The 27,013-nt window shown below is 39.8% G+C and overlaps 1 protein-coding gene across 1 annotated transcript; it reads left to right on the top strand.

Annotated features, from left to right (window-relative positions):
- Nucleotides 1-587: 587 nt before the first annotated feature.
- LOC137260047 (enolase-phosphatase E1-like) lies at nt 588-26,069 on the top strand. The gene is made up of 11 exons (XM_067797738.1): nt 588-747; nt 11,086-11,126; nt 11,417-11,462; nt 14,577-14,681; nt 15,212-15,393; nt 18,424-18,546; nt 20,172-20,267; nt 21,206-21,458; nt 22,235-22,330; nt 23,031-23,297; nt 24,550-26,069. The coding sequence occupies exons 1-11, from the start codon at nt 657-659 to the stop codon at nt 24,582-24,584; spliced, it is 1,335 nt and encodes a 444-aa protein (XP_067653839.1). The 5' UTR covers nt 588-656; the 3' UTR covers nt 24,585-26,069.
- Nucleotides 26,070-27,013: the final 944 nt, after the last annotated feature.

Genomic DNA, 27,013 nt, shown 5'->3' on the forward strand with positions numbered 1-27,013 from the left:
GCGACGAAGATTCTCACCTCTCACAAATACAACGTTTGACAATAGGTCCAAACCTTTGTTGATAACATCCCGAGAATGTCTCCTCTTGATGTTTCATGCCTCATGAGTTTCATGCCACTTGAGTTTCATGCCGCTTGAGAAGAACACTCAGGTTCCAACTGGCCAGGTTTTACTTGAAAGAACATGTCACTGCATCAAAGAACTTGCTAAGGAATAATACCCTACAGCGGGTTATTCATCTGTCAGGTTCGTGTTTACGGTACCAGTGGACGATGGTGCCGTTACATTGAACTATCATACACTAACACCACACCAGCTAACTAAATATAGCATACTAACAAACCCGTATTGATCGTGCAGTTTTAGCTTGTATGGGTACCCAAACCGTACGCTGTATATTAAATGGAATGAAATCAGAACCACACGATGGATGTGAGAGCTTCCCCGTGCGCCAATCACGCACCGTGTTGTTCAGGCTTGCTGTAGCTTCGCGACGTCGATATTCCTCCAGTGAATGAAAACGGCTGACGTTGCCATCGATCTGTGACGTCATTGACGACGCTTGGAGACCGAGGGAGTGGGCAGTTGTTCAGAAGGCGCGTTTACCACCAGGAGAAGGACGTGACAAGTTTAGCTCCGTATCTCAATCACACGAAATGCATGCGCATCAGGTCTATAGCTGTGTGTTAGCAGTCGTTTTGGTCGCCGGTACCTTTGCGGCACCATTACAAGAGAAACAAGCTAAAGGTGAGCTTTTTGTGTATTCGGTGTGTCGGACTTTATCAACTTCGACAAACAGGTTTCTAGAACTTTCTATATGTTTTAGATTGATCCATCTTTACATTGATATACCATCATCAGCTGTTCATAGTACTGGTGATTATGAATGCGTTTGACAGTGTTGTCTTTCGGGAAACATTTGTGAAATGTGCCTTAACAGTGTTAAGGCCGTTGTCTTCTGGGGAACAGCCATGTAAAAATGTGCCTCAAAACTGCTCACGAAAATGATGATTATGAGTATTATTATGATTATTTGTTTTTCAAATTTGCCTTAGAACTACGTAATTCGATTTCTTCACATTCGTCTGTGTTTGTACATGCATGTGGTCCTGATGGTGTAAGTTTTACAGGATACCCCGATTTGGCCAATGAACCTACAGAATAACAATTTTAAATTTTAGTGCATCAGTATTTCCCTAATTTACTTGTAATATACTGTATAATACATTTGGATTTTGGTATTCTTGTAGACTCGAAGATTTCTTGATTTAAATCACCTTTAACACCTGAAGACTGTCTGTAAAACTGTATTTTTCTAATCACTGCTCTCAGCTGGTACAAATTCCACATAACTGTTTGGACGGACCTTTCAAACGCACCAGTGTCAACTCATTTAATATACTGAGTCATTTTTTAATAATGAGCTAAATAAGTTATCACCTGTACGTCGAAAAGTCGTTTGCTATATACACGAATGAAAGAAAGTATTCGAGCATACCAAAGACAGTCAACGTAAAACCACACAGTATGATGAATTATCAGTTATGCTTCATGGCGTGGCTGTCATATATAATGTATTGTACCTTTAGGTTGTAGTGACTCCGATGGCGATAAGTGCCAAAATGACTACTCGAACATTTGGACTCGATATTTGAAACAAAATATACCTTTACTACATCTCATGAAAAGATCTGTATTTACGAAACTGAGGTTTTACAATTTCAAATAAGAAAACAAGTAAGGCTCAGTCGCCTTTACTTCGAGATAAACAGAACTTCGACACAAACTGATTTTGATAAGCAGAACATTATTTCCAAACAAAATACGTTTTGAAAATCAGGATTACAAAATTGTTTTTAGGATTATAAACCATATAAAGCCAGGTCTGTTTTCTTCAAGAAAAACAGTACTTCGACACAACCGTTTTTGACACAAGATATGCCGGATAGGAGGGTGACATTAGGGCTATTTTGATACTTTAAGTTACATAGGTAAGGGAAATGTCACAGCGTCTTAAAATTGAAAGCCTGGGTCCCAAGCAGCCAAATATTCCTCGCAGACATTTTCTCTATTCCATCCTGATAAATAAATGGAATCGTTCCATCATGATAGACACTCGAAACCCGAGACTGGGACATCACTTTTGTCTCCGCCCACTCTGTGTATATAAATGGGTTTAGAGTGGGAGAATAATTGCCCTGTTATCGATTTCTTCTGAAAAGAATATTAATATTGCTCTTTTATTGTTTTCCTTAATACAAATGCTGCTCTTCTCCTGGCATGTGGAAACGCAATTCCGAGAACAGGAGCTTTGCGACATAAGCCAAAATGGCATATTCAGATTTGCTAACCCAAGAGAATATCAGTGTTGCTTGCACCTACGAAGCTAATTTCCTTTGCTTAGCGTATTGCTTTTGCAAATATGATACACCATATGCTAGCTCACAGAAAAGACAAATAGCATCAAATGCAATTTAGATTACATTTGATTTATTTAAAGAAGTCTATGGGGATTTATCATGATGATCATGGATGTCCTAATTAGGTGATTATCCTGTCATACGTTCAGGTTATAGATTCCCATTGCCGTTTATGTGTCTAGCTTGTCCCTTCTCGTTTTGATGCAGTGAAGGGATTGATTTATCATAAGAAAATGTATAATTAGCTTACAGTCTGTTTTATCCATACGTCGTGTTGCGGGTTTAATATATCGAGCTAAGACGGTCATCTTGTAACTATTCACTCTACCCGGGACTAACGAGATCGGGTGGTCGGGTTTGCTGACTTGGATGAAACATTGTCATTGCATCCCACTTGTGTCTGGTCCAGTCCCGACGAATAACAAACCGCCATATACAGCTATAAGATAGCTCAGTTCAGCGGTTAACAACAAACAAACAGTACATATTTCCATTGAGGTAAAATAAATTGAAATAAAATAAAACAGTTGGAACTGTCATGTCAGAAGCGCTGTAATCAGAGAAACGCATCATAGCAATCTTTCATCACTGCTGGATTCATAATTCCCCTTGTGAGTTTTACTCTCCCTTGTTCCATTACATCGTAAACCCCAATTAGGGCTGCCTGAAGGCCTGACACTTCCATCACGGGCCACCTTGGTGACCTAAACGAGCCTGAACACTATCTTGGGACTAAATTCACACCATATGTTCCCATTACTGTCAAGCGACACGAGCGCATGATAACATTAAGGTCACCTTGGAGAATTCCTCCTGCCACCGTTGGTAATTCTGAAAACAAAGGTAATTTGGAATTCTTTCACTGTCATGTTCCCAGAGATAAAAAGTTCATTATAAATTTAGACTAATGACCTGCTTGATTCCGAAAAACGAGTGAAGACGGGAATATTTTTTACGAGGTTCAGGAGCTAGTTTACAATGGTATAACCTTGTTATCGCCAAGGAATGGTTGGTACGTTTTTCTTTCCTAAGCGAGGAAATACAAGAATAGCAATTTGGGATAAAAAAAATATGAATTGATTCTTAAGAACCCAAGCTAAGAAAAACGTTGGTTTGATCATTTTCGTTCTAACCTTTTCTCTTTTTTGCACATCTAAAGGATATCTTTCGATCGAAAATGTCAACTCAATTAACGTTATCCTGTCCAAATAGTCACCACACCGTCAAGTGTGATTAGAGGATTGACGTCTATTTAGAAGCAAAACTAAAAAATGGAGGATACCTCCCCCGCACTCTCAGAAATAATGTTGACATTTCACCACTGGAGAAGTCTTTGTGTCTGAGCTACGTCGAACACACGGTTAGAGAGGTATTGGTCTCCCACACAGAGCAAACGGCAGCAAGAAAGGCCTACAGTAGGCAGAGGGTGGCGCTATGTCGGCGCCTAGGAACGCCTGCAGCAGGCAGACGGTCGCGCTGTCTCATATTGAACGCTGTAGTACTTTCGCAAACTTGCAACAGTGCAATAACTCAAACCTGTCAAAAATATGTCAAAAAACCATGAAGGCCAAGAGTGGAATTGACTGTTGCAGGAAAACAGAAAAGATGCATTTAGTGCAAACGATTTTGGCATAACTGCATTGTGAAAAAGGTTACTTCAAATTGAATTTGATGAAAAACACAATTTTTATCGCTGGAAACAGTGACAATGTCTCTGAATGGTCCCAAAAGACAACTGTGTCACGCCTGACAAAAACACGTCTACATCACAACCGTTTTCTTGATTGTTTCATTTCACCGCCACAAAACATGACAGTAAAGCCTCTTTTGATCGTTTAGCTTCATTATTGCTCTTTGGATAGTAAATTTTAAAAAAATAATAAGATTATCTTCTCTGCCCTTCGTATCATATTTGAATTAAATATTGGCATGACTGCTTGTGCATGCTAGAAATAGTCTTGCGATTCAATTTTCATCTACAAAGAGTTTTCTATACATCTCGAAACATTTAATTGCTTTTTCATGTTGATGTACGACTGTGAAAGCTTGATATTCTGCAATTGAAAGGATATTTAAGTTTCCGATCACATTAAACATATATGCCCTGACAATAGACACGCAGGGGTGGTTATTTGATCATAAAAAATTCCAAATCCTGGTCAAGACTGCATCTAATGATGCCCCAACCATTACCGCTCATTTGGCATGCGTCAAGATATGAAAAGCACTGCAAAAACAAGTTTATAAACGTCACATGTTTCCTGGAGGTCCAGCGCATAGACCTGCCCATCCATAAAATATTGAGAAGCATTAGCACCCAGACCTTGAAAATGTCAGAAGTATTTCTCGAATTACACCGGATAAGCTTGAGGAAAACCTCTACGTGTCAGGAATATTGCTCAAGTTTCAATGACTGCTTTGTCGCAAACCTCTGATCTTGAAGTCTTGGCAGTGTAAATGTCAATGGTTCCATTTGCTGTGAAACCGCTGTTTGTCATCTACAAGCCGACTCATAACAAGCCTCCAAGAGACTGGCTTGAATTATTTGCCTGGCAGGTACGATAAATGTAACAGTAAGGGGTAAATTTTAGCTGCAGTGATGGTTTTTTATTAAATTTCTCCCGGTCAGGAGAAATTACTTTTGCTTTGGAGCCGAGATCCTAAAGAAATACCGACTGCCTTTAGCATTTCGCAAAGGTCATGTGTTTGGAAGCAAGATCATAAATGTTCAGCTGAAATATGTTCAGCATACCTTTTTACTGACACTATTGGTATATATGCATACGTGGGGGTTTATACTTTATTCTTTCGTTTTGATTAAACATAGGGTGAGCTGACAGAAAACATTGACTTACTCCAGTATGCATATACATAGTCATGGCTGAATTAAGCACAATGGACGGAAACCTGTTTCCAAAACAGAATCCTTATTTTCTGTAATCGACCATAGAAGATGACGAAAATAGATATTCTCAAATGTGTTTTCTTTAGGATTGAACATCAGTGAGTTTTACGTCGCACTCAGCAATATGCCAGCTATATGGCGGCGGTCTGTAAAAAATTGAGTCTGGACCAGGCAATCCAGTGATCAACAACATGAACACCGATCTGCGCAATTGGGAACCAACGCCATGTGTCACCATCATGGGTCTGCATAGTTTATATCGTCAGTCAGTTTACTTGAAATGATAACACCCACATCCCTGCGGTCATTGCTTGTTCTGTTATTGAACATCAGGTTTATCATCACTAAATGACATCTGATGACTACATGATAGAAGGAGATGTCAGTCAAAACGAGCAGCTAATGTTGAAGTTCAATGGGTTTATTGGTTTAACGTAGACATACCTATTATAAAACGATTATTTCGGCATTTAATACTGTCACATATTTGCTCGTCACGCTTAAAACGATGGTTCTATTTTCCATTTCCCATATGGCTGCAAACAAGTTAAAGTCCCCCCTCCCCCCACCCCACCCCCCCTCTCTCTCCGTGATATTGCTGGTGCATTCCTACTAAAACTAAGCTCACTCGCTCACTCTTTCCTTGTTCTTTCCGCACGATTAAATATTTCATCTAAGACCCTTGAAGAACACCTAATAATATCATTTGCTAAAATTCACAAAAAAACCGCCACCTGTATTATAGAGGGTCTTCGAGAATGGTGGTGACCTCGCTTTTAATAATTTGTTTATATACCTTTCAGCAACGGAACATATTTTATAGAGATAACGGTAACCAATACAGGCAAACAATCATTTTAGTACCATTAGGTACGTTTGTGCTGATGTATTAGATACCATAGTGTCAGTTGAGTGACGCTTTGTTCTGTAAGACATGGTCTTGTTCTTACCGGAAAACATCTATTTCATGTAAATCAATATGAACATTAATAATCTTTAGCCAATCTTTCCTTAATCTAAGACCGCATCCCTGCCGCGCTAATACAACCATTAAATGCCAGCAGGTTCAATTAACCAAAGTTCGTCTCATTAAATTTACCTTGGAGATTCCAAACCATCCAATAAGTGGTTCTTCGCAGACCAATCGGTCCCACCGCCGGTATATAAGCAGCTTATCTTGGAACAATTTCCTCCGTTTTCTGCACGACATAGTCTGCCTTGAACGTTACATTGCCCATAGACAACTCTCCATCACTCTCCGAGTGCTATGGGATAGCCGTTGTGCAAATGCCAACCAATCTTGGTTCCTATAATAAGCCTTGGCCATTTTCTTCATGTCAGAATCCTTTTAAGACGTGACATTCAACTGGTGTTTTTCTCGTACCAGCGTCGCGTCCTCTTGGTAAACAAGGATCACAATTAGAGGCTATTTCCCAGCGCATCCCTTGTTTCAAGCAAGATCGTGTTTGTCGTGGTTTACAAGAAGACAACAAATGCCAAATCTTTAAGACGTTTCTCTTTGGCTTTCAGAGTAAAGTGCTAACTGTGAACATGAACCCATTGTGTTTATGTACGCACGGAAACTTTTTCGAAGGTTTTCTGTTCAATGTATTTGTCTTAACATGCATGGTAGTTGACTAAACCAACATTGACACTTGACGACATGACATGAATGCCTATGGACAACGTTATGAAAGTGTATACTTTGTCTGTCTGTAGTCTTTATTATACTGTATTGGAGTCATTTAAGCCCCATGGTCAGTGTTTATTCGATACACATTGTACAAAAGACGGTTGCAGGTTTTTTATGCATCTTCCGAATCCGAGAACGCTGTCAAACCGACACCCACTCCGTGTTTCATGTATATTAGGTGCAAACTGAATCGCAGTTCCGATGACGTCAGTAAATAAGATCGACGACGACCACTGAAGCCATAACAAATGATGGCAACAATTAGTGCTTCGTCCTTTGTCGCTTTGACGATCCTCATCAGTCGCACCGAACGACATTAGGCGCGTTGTGAATAGCACTTGAACCGAATGCTATTTCCCCCTGGACAAACGTTATCTTTCAACTAATTGCTCCAAGCAGATTTCAATCATCAAGTAATTGGGTTTTATTTTTGGCACACATCAATACTGTCACTGATACTATTAATAGATTGTTTTTTTAATTCGCTGAGACTATAAAGAGCAACTTCAAAGCAGACACTTTTCTTTCAATAGTGTTTTTTCATGAGACGGGCTCGGCTTCAAAGGGAGGACAGACTCAAGGGAGGACAATATAAAACTGAACGCATGAAAGGAAAATTACGGGAGATAAAATTGATGACAGCTTAAGCGGAAAATTACGGGGTGCGTTTTCATTTTGAAATGTTTTGCAAGAACCTGCTGATTATTGTCTTAACGTCAAGAGCATTTTGCTTCCATTTTATAAGCGCTGTCTGTTGAAGCTTAGAGAAAAAACGAAATGAATCGAGCTTAGGTGCTTGTACCGTTATCTATCTGTTGAGTATCCGTGTTATGCATTCATGTGATGCATATAACACCAGTTTGCAAATGCATTTGTCCATTAATACTTACATATAAATTAAATATTCATCTATCGATATATGGTCACATTTCCATGAAACCATCAACCAGTTTTGCGTCACACATTCGATCTGTCTAATTATCAGTCTAGTCAATTATCGACTTCTATATATATGAATTATTTACATTTAAGCCAGTCCGTGGAATTCGCATGCCAATGCAATGAGCTCCGTTTATATCGAACATGGTTATTAGGAACTGCCACAGATAAATGTTTTTACTCCCGACCAACAGTTAAGACGAACTACGGTTCAGACGAGCTACGGTTGACCGAAATTTGCTATTCCTTTGGGTTCGTTATAAACGTTGTTTACGTTCATGTTTATGTAGCCGTGTTTATTTGTGTCATTTACACTTCAAAGAATGCCACATGCCAACTGCAATTATATTTCTGAGCCAAAACCCTTGACAGTCTTTATAGACGGACGGAAGCGAGAAGTACCTCGTAATTCTCTGTGTCATACGATCTAACCTCATGTCATGGGATTACTTCTGTGGGATCACAGGAACCTTGAGGAGCATATCTGTCACGAAAGACACCTGACCATGACAAGGGTCATGAAAGTGTGGTTTAGGGCCGCAAGCTGACAATCAACCTAACGCCCACTCGGTCGACAGCAACCACCAGAGGTAGCATGAATGTATTCATGACAAGCCACTTGAGCCAAGATCGTGGGAGGAGGTTTAATGCCAGCGGACTCCATATTGCTCCATGTCCGACCCCGAATTAGGCGGAACAGTAGAGTTAAATCTCCTGCCTGGAATAACATCACTGGGGACAGCGTCGTTCCAGGGACAATGCACATTTTGTTTGTTAAAGGTCAAAGATAATGATGATGGGATGTGGAGAACAACGAGACGTCTGGAGGTAGAATGTCCTCGACAAGTTACATAGAAGCCTTTTGAAAGCTTGATCCAGTCAGGGAGACAGGATGTAATCTTAGCATCACACAATGTTGTTTTAGGCCGGACAGAAGGGTTTTTTGTTTGTTTAACTACAGATACACATGCATGGATATATACATGGAATATTAACCTTGGCATTTTCTTTACAATATGCATTAACCTCCCTGCTTTTGGTGAACCGCATTTAGAGCTATGCTGGATGTTTCCAACATTGGCAATGCGAGGTTCGCCATTAATAATCCATATAATCACTTATAAATGATAAAATATTTAATACGAATGCTTATCTATACATTAACCATGATCAGTACAAATATAGTCAGTTAGTTCAGTATATAAAGGCGTCTTCAGAAATATCGAAACAATATCACGGCGTGGGACCTCAGCTTTGTTCTCCATACATTTTATCCTTGTGGAGATTCAAACTCGGGTCTTCTTTAGCTTTCAGCTTTAACCACTAGGCTATTCCCAATTTCCCGTCGCGTAGTGGTTAGAACGTCTGCCCGGAGAGCGGCCCCTGTTGCAGTGGTTAGAACGTCCGCCCGGAGAGCGGCCCCGTCATACGAAAAGACGTGAAGGTATGGCACTTGTTGGTCCGTATCTGGCGCTCGGCATTAACAACAAGGACTGGTCAGCTCAGTCAATATAATGTGTCTGAGTGTGCGGCATGAGATCGCAGTGAGCCCGCACTAAATGTCTGCATTTGGTGATCCAGCCTATTACAAGCAGCCACTCACACGCACGCACGTCGTCATATGAGAGAAATAATTTTAAACCTCATTTCTCCTCACCTCACCTGTTCAAACAGAAGTTAGTTATACAAGCCAGTTTGGGTTTATCATTTTATCTAAATTGTAAGTGAATGTTTATCTGCATCATTTATGTGTTGAAGTAACCGTCAACCTAATCAGTTCTCTTAATGGATTATCAACTCTCAGCGCTACGTAGAAGTATTTCAATTCAGGCTCAGAAATGTCTGTACACAAAGACACGTAAATGTATCCCCAGCATCACATTAATTTTATGGATGTACGGCAGTCGTGGTAAATATGGAAGTGATTTACCGGAGCTGTTAGGTGTTCTCCTGACGAGAACCTCTCAGTAAATATCAAAGTACGTGTCTATGAAGCCCATCGTGAAACCCGAGTGATTACTGTTTGCTGGAACACAATACATGTTTCATAAGCACCCGTACATTAACAGCTTTTATTGTCGGAGTTCGGTATTACCTGGCCATCGAGATTGGGTTAGAGTGATTGCTTAAACGTTGCATCATTAGGATTAATGTGGGGTTGACAGCTTGGTGATTGCTTTCGATTTTCTATCTGAAGCTCTACGTCCACACCCTATTTGAGCTTGAAAACCGTACTTGCTTTACGAAATTGCTTGTTATGCGGTGTGAATTCTTGAAAACGTTATTCGACGTCAGCTGGTCCGGAAAGAGTCCCTTATTCGCAGTTCCTGATTTAGAACTGGTTTGTTATTTTGGGTCTGGTAAATTTGGTAATGCTTCTTCCTGAAGAGCGGTTCGATAACCTTGTCGTTTAATTTTAACATACATTGATAGCCGGTACTTGTGTTTATCGTGCCGAGTGTTCGGTTGAAGGGGACGAGGCAAGAATTGAGTGAGTGAGTTTACATGTCACCTCGTTCCACTCCCAGTTATCCTTCCTTATGCCATTTTAATCAAAACGTGTATTTTACGGATAATATTTGTGTCTCGTAGGCCTCGATGGCCGGATGCTCTTTTTTACTATATGTGCGATATATTTTATGAGCCTTTAACGATCTTATTGTAAGAGCATGTGACACTGAAATAAAATATCTTCTTCTTCTTCTTCTTCTTCTTCTTCTTCGCCGAAATACTCCAGCTATATGGCGGCGGTCTTTAAATAGTCGAGTCTGGACAATCCAGTGTTTAACAGCATGATCATCGATCTGCGCAATGGGGATACGGTGACGTGTGTCAAGTAGGTCAGCGAGCCTGACCACCTGATCCCTCAGGGAAGCATGGGTTATTGAAGATCAGTTCTAACAGGGATCTTCATAGGTTAAGCAAGGATTAATCTGTTTGGAGTCAGTGTACGGTGAAGTGTCATTTTTGTTAAGACTCATTCCATGCCTTCCCTTCTTACTTCATAGGCATTACTGTAGTTTGAATACAGATTGTGGTAACGTATCATTTTTAAATCAACTCTTTTGATCTTACCACCAAGTGTCTGTTTACGCTTAATACTGATCCATGACAAAATGTCATTTCAGAAAAGAAAGATGTGTCCGAAAATACCCCGGCAGTGGACAAGGTGAGTAAGCCAAAAACAAAGAGTATTGTCTTACGCTGCAGAAATTCTGCTTGTTACACATATGGAATATCTGTTCATACAAGTATTGATAGTCCTCCAGAAATACATAGTTTAAGGTAAACAATACTTTTCATGACATGTGTTTTCAATGAGCTCGTAGCACAATCCGATCCCTTCGGCAATCATGTTCATCAGAAATTCAGATTTCGTGTTCTACATGTTGTTTTTACCTAATATTTCAATATTTAATGGCATTTCAGAGTGTTGAATAGTATTAAATTTGCTTTCAGGCTGCAGATCAAGAAGCTGAACTCGAAAAATTAGTAGCCCTGGCTGGTGAGTATTCCTTTTGTTTGACATGATAGGTCTTCTGAAGCGAAATCCAAGAAGACCAAGCCCTGCTATTCTGAACTTCAACGAAGACAGCGTTCTTTCGATTACTAGCCTCAGTGTCATTTCCTGAAATATGTGACCTACAAATGCTATAGTCCTTTCTAATCTGTCGCCTCATCGCATCGTTGGTCAGTCTGAATAATTGCCTCACTATGTGGCCCCAGACGCGCACATCGTAGACGTGCTAATGACTCTACTAACACATTTCTGAAGACCGGAATGTCCACTTAGCCCCAGCCTTAACACGCCACAACATTTATGGACATGGATTGTCAACATTGGTCATTACGCTTTGTGCTTTAGATGGCTGAAACAACCACTGTGCGTGAAAAACCGAACCCAGGTCTTCGGCGTGATGAGGGAAAGATGCAACCACTAACCTACCCCACTGCCCATACGCAATAATCTATTAAATACACCCGGGGAGTTCCGATTTAGAATTGGTCTTCAGGAACACATGTCATCGGTTCCCAATGGCGAAGCTCAGTGCACTTGTTGTTGATCACTGGATTGTGTGGTCCAGACTCGAGTATTCACAAAGGCCGCCATATAGCTGAAATATTGTTAAGTGCCAAATTCAAAACTAAACAAAGTTTGCTCACACAATTAAAACAAAACAGCGTTACACTTTGAGAACAAAAACGGTTACAAGAGGAGAATGTATGGTAACGATTTCTATTTTTAACTGCCACTCTCACAAAGCATGAATAAGCTTTGTCAAGCCGTTATGTCGTGAAGATGAAATCGATGCGTTCTTGACATTCAGAATTCGTGACGGCTTTTACAGGTCACTTACAAGTCAGTTAACACATGCGAACATTATGCAAGAACAAGTAAGGTTAGGTCACAGCATGTGATCAATATCGCTAGCTTTAGGGACCTAACCCTAGCTCTTTGATGTTATTCTTGTAGGAAAGAACATAATACAATTTACCTCAAGGACATTAGACCTTGGCTTTACATCCATGGAAATGAGGGCATTTTGTTCCTTTGTGGATAGATGTTCAAACCTCTGACGTCATAACGCTAACTAGTTTATAAATACACCCATAACTCACTTTGAAGTAATCGATAATGCATTTTAGTACATCGTATGTAGTAGGTTAATTACATATAGGCTCATGGAAATAACGTTATGGTGGTAGATGATCTGTTTATTCCATGTAACTTTGGAAGTACAGCAAAGATAATGTTCCAGTAGTAATTATATAAAAGCTGAATCCGGATGCACCTTACAAAAACTCATTTAGATTTGCGCCGTGCATAAAATCATTTATATCCTCCTGCGCCTTACAAAAGACTCCTCTTATATCTGCGTCTTGCAAAAACACCTTTAAATCTGCACCTTGCCAAAACTCCATTAAATCTGCACCTTGCAAAAACTCCTCTATATAAATAAAGATATAAAGGAGCTTTTGCAAGAAGACCAGGGTTCGATTCTCTACATGGGTAAAATGTGTCAAACCAATTTTTAGTGTCCCCCAACGTGATGTTCCTGGAATATTGCTAAAAGCGGCGTAAAACTGGTGCATTCACTGGTCTGTCACTTCTAAATGATATGCCGCCGGCATACAACTGTTAAAAACGTGTGGTATTATACTGCAAACATAATTTGCGCATGTACGCAAATTCGCAACTTGTCAGGAATACCAAGCTACTGCTCCCAAGTTCCCAAATGACCGCACTTAGTCACTCCTTCTGCATCCTGCTGTCCATCAGAAGAGATGCATTAACGATACCAGAGGACCATCCTTTCTACTTAAGAACACTAATGCTCTTTTACTTTAAGGGCAAAAGTCTTCCAATCAATATACCAGTTCTCGAATAGTGATAAAACACTATTCTCTTGTTCCTCTTTCGCACGAGTAAACCGTGATGCTCAGGTGTTCAAGTGGAACCTTAGCTTTAAACTGTGGTTTTATCTTGTACGCCACGACCTTACACGCAACCACAGAAAGAGACGCCATTGAAAACTTCGTCCTGCAAATAGTACCTGGCAAAAGCTATGTCCAAGAACTTTACACTCTGTGAACACTGAAAACCAATGCCACAAGAACTTACACTTTTGTCATCTTTGAAGTTAGACTTTACCAAAAAACGGTTTTGATGGGCAATTGAGGAAAACAACTGGTGACACTTGTACTTGCGTCGAGTTCACGAGAGATAACTAAGTGCCCTTTTATTTGTGACGTGAGTAAGGTTTAAATAATGGCATCGTCATGCAATTGTTGATTCCCAGCGAAGCATGTCTTACAAGAATGTGATTTATTTTCTTTCATTTCATGGCATGATATTAATCACGTCATCAATTTGGGAAAGTGTCACATTCAAATCTTAGTGCCTTATTTGGGATAGAAACCGACACCCCGTTGACTCCAGAATACCAGGACAAAAATGTCTAAGGTAAGCATTATTATGCATACAAACACCGCTGTTTTGAACTAGACTGGACTAACGTGAATACCTCGAGCCAGCCGAGGTTCGACACAAAATAAGAGCAGTCACGGAGACCAAACTCTAAGCTCAAGACAACCATTTCGACACAACAAGGCTTCGAAATCATTCGAACCCGAGTGTCTCGAATTTGGGAGACACCAATTCTCGGTTGTGTCAAAAGCATCTCTCGGTCCCTGCCGGTTTCCTTATATTTACATTTACCTACGTGCAGGTTGCGTGGAACATTGGTGTCTCGGCCTTGCGGTTGTCTTGAAATATACTCGTACTCTCCCCTTTTTCATTATTTGCAGTTATGTCCGCCCTTTGGATTCACAAATGAGTGAGTTTAGTTTTACGCCGCTTTTAGCAATATTCCAGGAACATCACGTTGGGGGACACTAAAAATTGGTTTGACACATTTTACCCATGTAGAGAATCGAACCCTTGTCTTCGGCTTGATGGGCGAACGGTTTAACCACTAGACTACACCGCCGCCCAGTTTCACGAAGGATCCTTCAAATTCGACACAAATTTTGTGGACTGTAGTCTGGTTCTGATGATTCCAGAAATGAAAACTACGTGTGACTCGTTCTCAAGGGATGTTTATCTTGACTGTTGCAGGTGCAGAGAGTAAAGCTAATAACGTTGCAGTGCACAAGAGTCAAGTATCCCACGTTGAAAATCATAATGGAAAAGAAGTAAAAACCGAGAAAACAGAACAAAAAGGTAAAAGACTGCGTAACACTTTCCACCATCTTTTTGTCTCCGCCAAAAAGGACCTTCAGCAGAGGCAGGAAGCCATTTTTATTTCATGTGACCATCAGGTGATATTACAATCGGGTTTCAGCTCTGTCAAAAATATTATTTTCTCGATTCATTTGTTTTCAGATCCAGTTGTGTGGTTATTTCTTTATTCTTTAACAAAAAATACCTGTAAAATGGTCATGTAACCCTTACGTTTTGGGGAACTAAATGCGGATAGATGTTTTTATGCGGTTTACATTGATCACTGCACGATGACTGCGCGAGATATTATGCATGATGCAAACAGCCGAATAAGCCGATTTGTTCCGAGAGTATCTTATGGTTAAAAATTCACTCCAAGCCGAGCATATCACTCACATTGGATGCTTTACAAGGCATAAAGAGTAAGACAGCAACAGTTTAGTTCAGAATGCAACGACGTCAACGTTCTCATCCTTCAACGCAGATTTGTGTAATTGTCAACTTTGATTAATGGGAATTTATTTTTTTAGTCACAGACACAAACACAGGAAAGGTTTTAGCTGACGTCACACAGGAAGTGTCTGAAACAAACGACGATGAGACTGGTGAGCCGCACCAGATCGCCGAGACACACGTCGACATTCCCGACAAAGGCGTTCACGAGACATTTGTCAAGGAAGAGGTTGATGATGCAGATACAGATGCTGATGAGGTAGGTTCAGTTGATGAATGAATGAATGTAGTTTAACGCCACACTGAGCAATATTCCTGATATACTGCGGCGGTGTGTGAATTATCCGATCTGGACCAGACAATCCGGTGAATTGATGTACGCAGGTAGGACACGATAACCAAGTCAATGTCAACATGTCAGCGAGTCTGACCACTCGATCCCCTTGGCATGGGTTACTGAAGGTCAATTCTAACCCGGATCTGCAGTTAATGGGAGGTGAAAAGTGAAACAGACAAAAGAAAGGGTCCTTAAAACACCCACGTGAAGTAACTGAATGAAGTAAATAAGTATTCATTTAGTCATATAGCCATATAGCCATATAGCCATATCGTAGCAAGAGGACACTAAAGTCGAAATTTGATCAGGGTGTTCGGCATGACCAGCCAGCGCTCAAAACACTTGGCTACCAACATTGAAGATGTCGGAGAACGGATCCATAGTCGAATGAGTGACTTAGATATGAATGAAACTTGGAGTGAGTTCTTTAAACAAAAGCACCACGAAAATGTTACCAGAGGAAAACTAACGCAGTATTACGCCACATGGAACGACGGATGTGTACCTTTATCCCAGTCTGCGTCAGATTTCATTACTTTGTCCCGTGATATAATCCTGATTACGGTGGAAAACACTTTGGATTCGGTCATAAACAGTTCCTTTTATCGCTCGCAGATTCTCATCGGAGTGGTTTTGTTATCAGGTCTATTTATAATGCATTGAAGAACCATGGAAAAAAATGAGTTTTATCAATTGATTAGGTCTTCTTGTGCACAAGCTGCAATAATGTTGGGCTTCAACCCCATGAAAAATGCAAATGAATTTCAGAGTCGTTGTTTAACGTCTTCTTGCAGGCAAACGTTTCACGTCTTAAAAAATATGCTTCTTTCAAACTTACAGTTATGCAATGCTGGCATAAGAACGAGAGAGCTGGGCAACGGTTGGTTAGGGAAAGCATAGCAAGGTTCATCTGGGCATTATGTTCCTTGCTTTCGCAATTCCGATAATCGTATCAACTGGAAGACTTATAAAGACCCCGGAGACCGGAAGTTAGGTCCCTTAGGTTGCTGATGGTCCTGGGTTTAAATCCACAGTGATAGTCATTTGTAAACATCTCATACTGCAATCTATCTGTTAAGCCACAAAGGTCCTTACACACAAAAGGTTGGTTTAGTAGGTTAGGGTGCAATTGTCTTTACACGGTTGCATCCCTTAACTGTACCAGGATCAAATCTTACATTCGCCTGGAGAAAAATCCTGAGTCCGTCATAAAAATCCCCCCTCTTGTGGGTTTCACTCAAAATGGAACTCCGTGAGCATTTAACCTCAGCATGAGAGAATATGCGGCCTTGATTGTATATGCCAAAACATATTCCATATATATATGAATAATCTCTGAAAGCCAGTGATGATAATTGCGGAAAGAATATTCATGCCATGGAAATTAGTACCACCTGAGATACTTGGTTTTATACGAGAGTAAGTGTTACTTGCCTCGCATAGTACAACACTTCCCCAATAGGTGGCGATTAATCGTCACGCACACTACACATTCCCATGATATAATTTTTCTGGGAATAGTAATAGCGTTCTGGGCTGCTGCTACAAAATCAGCAATTGCCTTAATATGGTATGTCGGTAAGGTATTATTTAGCGATCCAGGTTAGAACTGATCTTCAGTAACCTGTTGAAAGAGGTGACTAACGTGGTCAGGCACGCTGATTTGTTTGTTTAACTCATGCCATTGTATCTATATTGCGTGTAGCTATGCTCATCCTTTTGATCACTGGATTGTCAGTCCAGATTCGGTTATTTACAGACCGCCGCATAGATGACATATTGCTGAGTGCGGCGTAAAACTAAACTCACCAATTTTCTCACACACTTCTGTCATTTAGCACCACTAATCATCCATTTTGTTCTACTCTGAAGCACACTGTATGTACAACGTCTCCAGCGCATGCTGATCAATTTTCGTTATAGATGGAAGCGTTCTTCAAAAGTTAATGAATAATATATTAATGAAACGGTCCTAAATAACACCGGATCGATACTCGTGTGCATTTACGTCACGTTAGCTGATTTGTCATCGGAGAGAGAAAAAAAGCAAAATGAGAGAGAACAATCGATTTCCTTTTAAATTCTCTCAAGGGACATACCCATATGCTTGACACAGACGTGATTATGCATGAACATGCCATCTGAAAATATACAAAGAAAATCAATATGTTATTGAAATATATTCCTTCTCGCGACTGTAGAACAATGTAAATCAAGAAATTTAGAATTTTAGTTTGACGATTTTATGGGCTGTTGATAAAAATGATAATAGAAGGAAATATTGACTATGTAAATTGCGGTCTTGTCATGAAACTAGGAAGTATTGGCGTGATATTTCTGAGCCCACGGTGGTAAAGTGTAACGTTGCCTTATCACCAGGAGATAAAAGACATCCTTCCTACTGGATTGCATTTGGTTTGACGTGATGGTACTTTCATTCAAACGTGAAAGGGTTTCATTCCACCAAGTTTCAGTGTCTTCTGTTTGCTACCTGCTGGCGCCACATGAAGACCACGCGAACAGATATTGTTTACGAACAAAGTAAATTATTTCGCTGGGAAGCAGTAATGGCTCCCTTATCAGATCGGCATACAAGACCGCGGGCGCTCATAGGAAGATCAATGAAAACTTTCTAAATCGGGAGAATAATTATTTTGCGACGGCGCACTACTGGTTCCATGAATGAAAAGGGTTTATTGAATTGGTTGAAATAGACATTGGGCATCGATCTATACCTCATTGCCTCTCACAGGATACGTTCTGACGTCAAAACTAGCGTCTGACGTCATCAGTTTATCTCCCACGCACAACACGGAAAATAATCGATATTTCACCCAGCAAGGAATCTATCTGTTCCCTGACCCTGCACGTCAAGTTCTCTAGCGACGCCAAGTCGAAACGAAATCGTATTTTGGTTGCAATCATATCTACAAAGATAATTTACCATTTCAGGAAAGCCTTCCAAGCCGAGACAGCATCGAATTCTCTCCAACGGCTGTTGCAGAATACCTTCTGAAATCATGGGACTTTGACAACTTTTATGCCGCTTTGAAAGACCTCGTTGGTTCTTCAATAGTGAGTTATCGATTGGTTGAATGTGCTTATTTCCCTGTGACAGAACCACCATGTAATGCCGTGACATGGGCTAGCGGTTCGAATGGGCGAGTCAATTACGTTGAAATAGCTTGGCTGACGTAAATGTATTGAACCAAATTAGATACAATTACATCGATCCTGACTTGAAAAGTTTCCAATCAATGGTTCATCCTTTGAAGAGTTTGTTCAGGGCTTCCAAGACGTGCGGTCTTGCTCTTCAAAGCTCGGAGAACATTTTTCCTCAATCTCTCCAATCGATTTTGGTGACGAAATTGGCACTCGGTTAGGATTCTTAGGGATTTCACTGACAAATGACAATTTAAAAACCATCCAAAACGATAGAGGTCGCTCTTAACCCTTTTTAGTGACAGTTGCTGCTCTAAGAAATGAGTGACGGTCGGAGTTGTTTAATCAAAGAGAAGGTTGCTTAATGTTTTTGATTGATTCCTAAAATGGAACTTGAATTTGGAAACGCTTTGGTTCTGAAGGGCAGTCGAAAGTTGTTTGTTAAGAAAAATCTTGCGTTTTTAGTCTAAAAGTTTGATATAATTTAAATTAAATTCAACTCGATACGGTAAAGATTTGAGAGTCGTTGGGCCATATTTTCTTTAAACAAGGTTAATTCACTGTAATCTTTGATGGACAAGCATGTTCTGAAAAATTGGTTCTGAGAACGCAAAACAGGTATCCCCAAACTTCTCAAGTCTTTCCCGCTGTATTCAGGCCCATGGACTATCATCTCTTGCTGTCAATAAAAAAGCAACGCGACCTATATTTCCTTGAACATATACGCAGGCGGTGAAACAGCATTACTTAATTAAGCACACAAATCCCAGTTGATCTACCTTGAGGCTAGCGGGAGCCCAATAATTACATAGCGCATTCCCGATATTGATTTGTAGCAAAGTACTATCAAGACGGGTTAACAACATAAATCTAATATCGGAGCTCTGTTCAGAGAGCTCGAACAACATCCAGAACTGGATTTCTAATAACAATTCCTGGAAGACGTAATTCAGTATTCTACTGGATTTCGTGTTGTTTTTAGTCTCGGGGTAAACTAGACTAGGTCCGCCCCACGGCGTAGCGTGGAATTAAACTTTGTATTGACTTCTTAAAAACTGGAAGATGAAACCGTGCTGTGTCATGTGTCTTTGCGTCTGGGATTAGGTTAGTGGTAATGAAGGTGTCTACATTTAGAAGTTAGAACTGTGTCTGTTTAATTGGAAAAGCAAACCAGCCTTATTTCAGTAGGCAGAGTTAAACATATTTGGACAAGAAAAATATTGGTCAATGTTTGTGCCCCTTTTCAGTTGGAGCTAAGACATTTTGCCTTCAATTTTAGTTTAAAAGATAATTTTTCTTACAATGAAGTTATCATTATTTCTAACATTTGATTTGTTAAGAGATTATTATCATTTTGAACCACTGATTTGTTTGAAAGAAATTATTATTATTTCTTAATATTTTTGTTACAATCAGAGTATTATGATTAGAGGTAATATTGTTATTGCTAATGTTAGAAATATTCCTGGGATACATGATAATACCTTCATATGTACTTTCATATATTGCTATCTTCACCGACATCATCTATTATTTAGATGAGCGAGGAGGAAGCTGAACGCTATGAGGAACAAGTGATCTCTGAGTACCAGCGACTCCTAGCCGCACAGAATGCAGAGGCCAACAACTATCCTGTAAGTTTTAGTCTACGTACCGGGTATATCCTTTTCCTCTACGTGAGGTTCTACCTAGCATATGCGTTTCCTCCATGTGAGGTCAAACCTGGCATATCCTTTGCCTCTATGTGAGGTCCTGCCTGGCATATCCTTTGCCACTATGTGAGGTCCTACCTGTCATATCATTTGCATATATTGTTTGTCTTCTACGTTAGGTTGAGAGCTCGAGGTTTCTTCTTAATTGTTTGTCTTTTTACTTGCGTTTGCCTTCCTTTTTATGCATACTATCACAACGTTCTCCTTACCTGACTTTTACTTTCTCGAAACTGTTCATCTGCTCAGCATAATATGTCCATATCTGATGATATGTTTTCAAAAACATTTGTACTTTTAGCCATGCTCCTTTTTATGTTCCCCTATCTGTTCATTCTGGGGTTTTTTCTTTATTTTTTTCTATTCATCTTCGCAGTCTATGATGACTACAGGGATGCAAACCTCTTCACAAGTGTAGTGTACTTTCAAATGTGCCACAGTGCTCACAAACTATCCATTAGACGGACCTGCAAATTACCTCTATGCCATATTTAGGGTCAGGTGTCCAACATCTTTGCTTGCATAAGACAAATACCATGCTTCGCGTAGGCTTGTGAATCAGGGTTACTTCTTTCTCTACCCCGTACTTGTGATAATGTCATAGATTATTACTCAGCACATGATTGCTAGCTTTGCTTCTATCCGCGACAACCCATCCTTGCAAGTCTGATGATGATGCTCATTGAAATCGGACAGCTTCAGACAGCCACGATCAATACTAAACTCCGGCCTTTCTGCTGTTACACAAAAGCCAGCCATGTTACACGGTGTCTTCGAGAAAACATTTCATAGGACGCGAAATGAATTATGTAAGTGTACCTGACGTATTGCAGCTGTGAGACGTTCTCAATGCGCTCTTCCAGAATGAAGAACCTCTTCAAGGCTACTACCCAGCTTACGATGAAGCAGAAAAGCGTTCCAACATGGCACCTCTTGCAGACCAAATCCCAGATGACCTCTACAGCCTTGACCGTGCTTACGAGAACTACATCGGCAACGACCTTGACGCCGAGAGACAAGCTGTTGTTGAGGACGCACTATCCGAGGGCGATGAATCTCTAACAGGTGTCATTGACGCCCTGCTCAATGCTTGGTGGGAAAAAGACTTCGAAGGAGGTATGATTATTTACTTTAGCGGTAACCACCATATTCCACTGCAACTTCTAAGTGTCATTTGGAGCGGTTGGGTAGCCTAGTTGTTAAAGGGCGTCACGCCGAAGATCCAGTTCGATTCCCAACATGGGTACAGACGTTATGACATGACTGGAATGCTGCTGAAAGCGGCGTAAAATACATTCACTCACTCACTCATGTTTAGTATTAAAGATACCTAAGATGTTGCCTATTGTTCTTGCAATAGTGTAAAGTTCTCACAAACGTTACGACTATTTTAGCGCTAAGAGAGCTTCGAAAATCTAGGCCCTGGAATATAACTGAATGCCACACTGGTAAAGTTGTTGCTATTTCAGTCAAAGTTAACATTAATCCGAAAGGAGTGAGTGAGTGATTTTGGTTTTACGCCACACTCAGCAATATTCTAGCCTCCTGCGGTCTGTAAATAATCGAATCTGGACCAGACAATCCAGTGATCAACAGCATCAACATCAATCTGCGCGATTGGGAACCGATGACATGTGTTAACAAGTCAGTGAGTCTGACCAACCGATCCCGTTAGTCACCATTTACGACAATCATGTGTTACTGAAGATCAGTTCAAATATGGATCGTCCCGGGTGTGAAAGTAATCCGATTTTTGGGTTTGAGGAGTAAAGACTAATAAGATTTCATTGTGACTGAAGGAAACAGTATTGTTCAATACTTCCTCGTTTTCATAGTTGACTTTGTAAATGCATTGCACTACCTGCTTATTTGGCAATACTATTTCGTTTCAGGAAATGCTCGCGCACAGGCTCTCGTCAGCTACTTGTATGACATGGTGTCACGTGACGGAAACCCAGATGACATTGGTCAGATCAGAGATATTTTGGGTATGAATTATTTTCAGTTTCAAATCTGTACTAATATAAAGTCGAATCTCCTTACTGTTAGCGGACAGCAAGCAATACAATTCAGTGGTATTTATAGATTTAGAAACTGTTAAGTGGGAGGAGATAGTCTTGCGTTGAGATTACAGAAGACTACAAGTGTGATGTATAGACTTACCACGAACCGATGGATGTTTCGAACTGACATTAGTGCAGTTCATTGTAACTCAGGTCTCACTGATTGTTCTAACTGATAAGAGTGGCAAACGTTTGCAGTTAATGCACATGTAGTTGGACATATTTTATTTATGCGTGCTAGCCTTATTGTAATTGAAATCCACTTTTGATATGAGAGCCCTACCCTAACCTCTGTGACATGCTCTTTGAGGTGACATAAGAACTGTGGAACATGATAAAGAGACTGTCAACACATTCAGTTGCCTCTAACGATAATGGAGTTGACGTTTAAGGAATTCCGTACCAAATAATTATACACATAGTGTGACAGTTCCCTAAAGTTCCCATAGTGGGATATTCCCCTAAATATCGAAGGCACTTTTTTCACAAGCACAATGGGTTGTATAAAATTTAGGTTTACAAAATCATTTTGTAATATACTTCGTAATGTTTTATGTAAAGAGCAGTTAGTTCGTTCCGTATCATTTGTTCGTCTTTTTTAACCTCTTCATGACTATCTTTTCAGCTGACATGCTTGCCAACGCTCTACTTGATGATGTACAGAACCCTGAGGCACAATACAACATAGAGCAGGCAGTGGAGAACAGCCAGCCCTCCCCAGCTGCTGAGAGCAGTCAGGTGGAGGAAAAACAGGAAGAGGCAGAAGAAACACCCGAGGAAACACCTGATGAGACAGAACAGGAACTGGAAGAAACAGCCCAGGCTAAGGACACAGCAGAAACTGCAGAGACAGATACAGCAGAAAAGACGAAAGAGGATGGAGAAGTGAAAGGTTTGTTTGTTTGGTTTCGAACTATCTGATGTGTTGGCTTGAGCTTTGGTTTGTGTGTTTGTTGTTTTTTTGTGTTTGTTTGGGGTTTGTTTTGTTTTGATTTTTGTTGTCTGGGAGGTGATTTGGGGCGGGGAGGAATCTGGGCTTTATAGGGGGTTTAATCGTTACACCTTGTTGCTGTTTGGCTTTCTTTTTTTTCCTCTAAGCGGTACCCCGTTCAGGTTTTCTTTAATTTCGACTTTATTATTTCTTCTGTTTTTTGTTGGTTGTCAAGTATTTTCTTTGTGGGAGTTTGTTTGTTTTGTTTTTGGGGGTTTTTTTGTTTTGTTTTGTTTTTGGGTTTTGTTTTTTGTTCTTTGGGGGTTTTTTGTTTTGTTTTGTTTTTCGTTCTGTTTGTTTGCATTTTGTTTGTTTTTGTTTTGGTTTGGGGTGGGGTGGATTTTTATTTTTTGGTCTTTTTTTTTTGCTTTGTTTTTTGGGGGGTTTTTTTGGTTTTGGTTGTGTGTGTGTGTGTGTGTGTGTGTGTGTGTGTGTGTGTGTGTGTGTGTGTGTGTGTGTGTGTGTGTGTGTGTGTGTGTGTTCTTGTGTTTCGGGGGGGGGGTTGTGTTTTTTTGTGTTCATTTCAATAATTTGCTGCATGGTTTAGGGTCGGAATTTCAGTACTTTGTGTTTGACGTGAGACTGTCACAGTACCATCAGTATAATTTAGATTTACAATAACATGCCTCCGATTTGCCAGAATCCTACATCCCACTCTGTTGTTTCTCTCTGAAAGGAGCTCTGTTGCTTTTCTTTACTTTGGTAACTATGGATGGATGCATTGATGTGCATCGTACGTTACATATATGAAGGGTAACAGTTACCTTCATGGGAGAGAAGATCAGGGGTAGAATAGGCCTTCGTCACCCCATGCTTGCCATAAAAAGCGAGTATACTTGTCGTAAGAGGCTTCTAACGGGTGGTCAGGCTCGCTGACTTGGTTGACACATTTCATCATATCCCAATTGCGCAGAACGAGGATCATGCTATTGACCACTGGAGTGTCTGGTCCAGACTCGATTATTTACAGATCGCCGCCATATAACTAGAATATTGCTGATTGCGGCGTCAACTAAACTCACTCACAGATGAGGTTTAGAACTTAGATTAACGTAACATGTCCAAAATTAACCTTACACAATCAATAGTCCCTACTTAACATGATGGACACATACCTATATATATATATATCAGTCTATCTCTTTTCTTTCAGAGGAGGAGAAGGAGAAGAAAGAACAGAAACAGTAAGAGGAGAAGTGCGTGATATGCAGAAAGCAGATAAGCACAAGTGATAAGTGGATGCTTAACGAAGTCACGAGACATGACCGCGGTCTCAACGGGTTCAATACACTGTGGCGTGATCACAATGTTAAAGCTGAGAAATAGAGACTGAGAGAGTGAGAAAGAAAAAGACGTTATTTTTATCCAAGATTTTATTCAATATATAAATATATTGCTATTCCGGGCAGATCCTATATGTCCCAGGGTATTGTGAAGATCTTTGCCATGTGTCTATCATGTGTAACAGTGGTATTGTGATGTTGCGTCAATCACCATATCTAATACACATTGTCCCAGATTAACCGCGTCTGTACTCAGCCAGAATCAATATTATACCGTCTAATCTTCTACAGTATTCTAGTGGTATAGGGGCTTGAATTATTCATCGCAGTACTGAAGAAAAAATGCATAGCAGCCCTCCCAGACTTTCAGTACAGAAGCTTTTGAAGAGGCCATACTAACACATGAATAATTTATACTCCATAGGAACAACATTCCAGACCTTGGTTAATAGCCTAAGTGAATCACTATAACTGACGCTGCTAATTCGCGCCGTCTTTATCATCAGTGACATCAGGAACCTAATTGTGGGAAAACATAACATCACTTTTGAATTAGTACTTAGCTCTTTTGAATTAGTACCCTTTAATGTACTTTTGCACACCCCGTTTTAGTTTCTAACCCTCCAAATGTGGGCACACCAAACGTGTTGGTGACCACAAAATGATTTAGATAAAATGGCACAAAGTACTTACGATATATATTTCTGAAGTTGTAATGCGTGGTACATCAACATGTACGTTTGTTCAGAAGGTGCTTCACCGTTTTTCCTCTCAGTCACTATTATATTGTATATTTTTCATTTGTCTACCCATACGCTGTGATCAATAACTATGTACATATTGTTGACATTCTTGAGACTGTTGAACGTAACGAGAGTCTATCACTGGAAGAAAAAATTCTTTTTCGATGCAAAAATGTCCTGGAAATGGATGATAATTATGTCTAAACTTTGAAAGATGCAATTCCTGACCTCGTGGAAAGCGGTTAGGATTTTCTTATTTTGAACCAGTTTTGACATATTGGACATTTTACGTGGGCGATCTATCTTCCCATTTCTTTCAAATCCTGCAAATAGTGCTTTTTCTTCCAGTATAAAATGAATGCCGGTGCAGATGAATTTTGATATTTTAATGATAATTCCGCATTAAATATGACCTGGTAAATATTCATGTGCTCAAGATGATTCGGCTCTCTCTGTTTCAACAGTTATTCAGATATTTGTTATAGTTTTAAACTGTAAAATTATTTGTAAAAAGTTCCAAACTGTAAATTGCTGTTTCAGATCGACTTTACGTATGTTTCTTTGTATATAGGTAATACGGAATACATTGTAAATGATATTACCATATGATGGACTAAAGTAAATTTCATAATAAAATATGAAAACTACCTAAGAATTTGACTTTTTCTTGATGGATTTTTTTTATTTTACATTCAACATACATAATATATCCTTTAAACCTTGACCAGTTTTTTTAAACAGTTAATAGAGGATCAAAGGAGGTGAACATCATTGTGACGGTTGTGATGGTTGAACTGTGTGTTGTTTCTATACCCTATGCTCATTTCAATTTACGAAAATGACTTTCATGTTGATTTAGAAGATTCAACACCGAAAATATGTAAATTATATCTACAAATGTAACAAATATAATGTCACTGAAAAATTATCACTTCGTAATTTGAAATGAGCCTGCTCTTCCTTGTTCTAAGTCGCACAAGTTTTGTCTTTCGCAACAAAAGATCTCGAACATGTCTACAACTTGTTTACGGGTGTTTGCATTTGTGTTTAAGTCTCTGTGTAAAACACTGGCCATATTCTGTCAGATGTGTGTAGCGCTATCTGAACTGCTTGTCTGCCCGGTCTAGCTCACATAACATAACTATTTTCATATTCATACTCATCGTACGACTACTGGTACAGCTGACGAGCTATGTACTATGAACTTCTTGGAAATGAAATAACAGTCATTCTACTAGTGAGTGTCACGCACGATAATGACCGAATTTCCAATTTGCATTTTTATTTCAAAATATCAGTTGCTTTCCGATATTTTCTTTGTAATGAAATACAATACTCATTCCTCATAAACTAACTTTAAATAGCTTTGAAAACCAATATATATTGAAATAAATATTTCTGGGTCACGTTCAATCTCAGACATATTTTTTTTAAAATGACTTTTAGGTTCAAGTGTGCCGTGTGTGGGTATATAGCAAAACGGTGAAATAACATCAGAACACTTAAAGCAGTTTCACGACGCTTTCTCTTGAAATTCTCTGTAAAACATTTCAACCCAAAATCTGGTTGGTTATAAGACCGGATAATACCG

The sequence above is a fragment of the Haliotis asinina genome, chromosome 13 (assembly GCF_037392515.1).
Source record: "Haliotis asinina isolate JCU_RB_2024 chromosome 13, JCU_Hal_asi_v2, whole genome shotgun sequence".
Lineage (NCBI taxonomy): Eukaryota > Metazoa > Mollusca > Gastropoda > Lepetellida > Haliotidae > Haliotis > Haliotis asinina.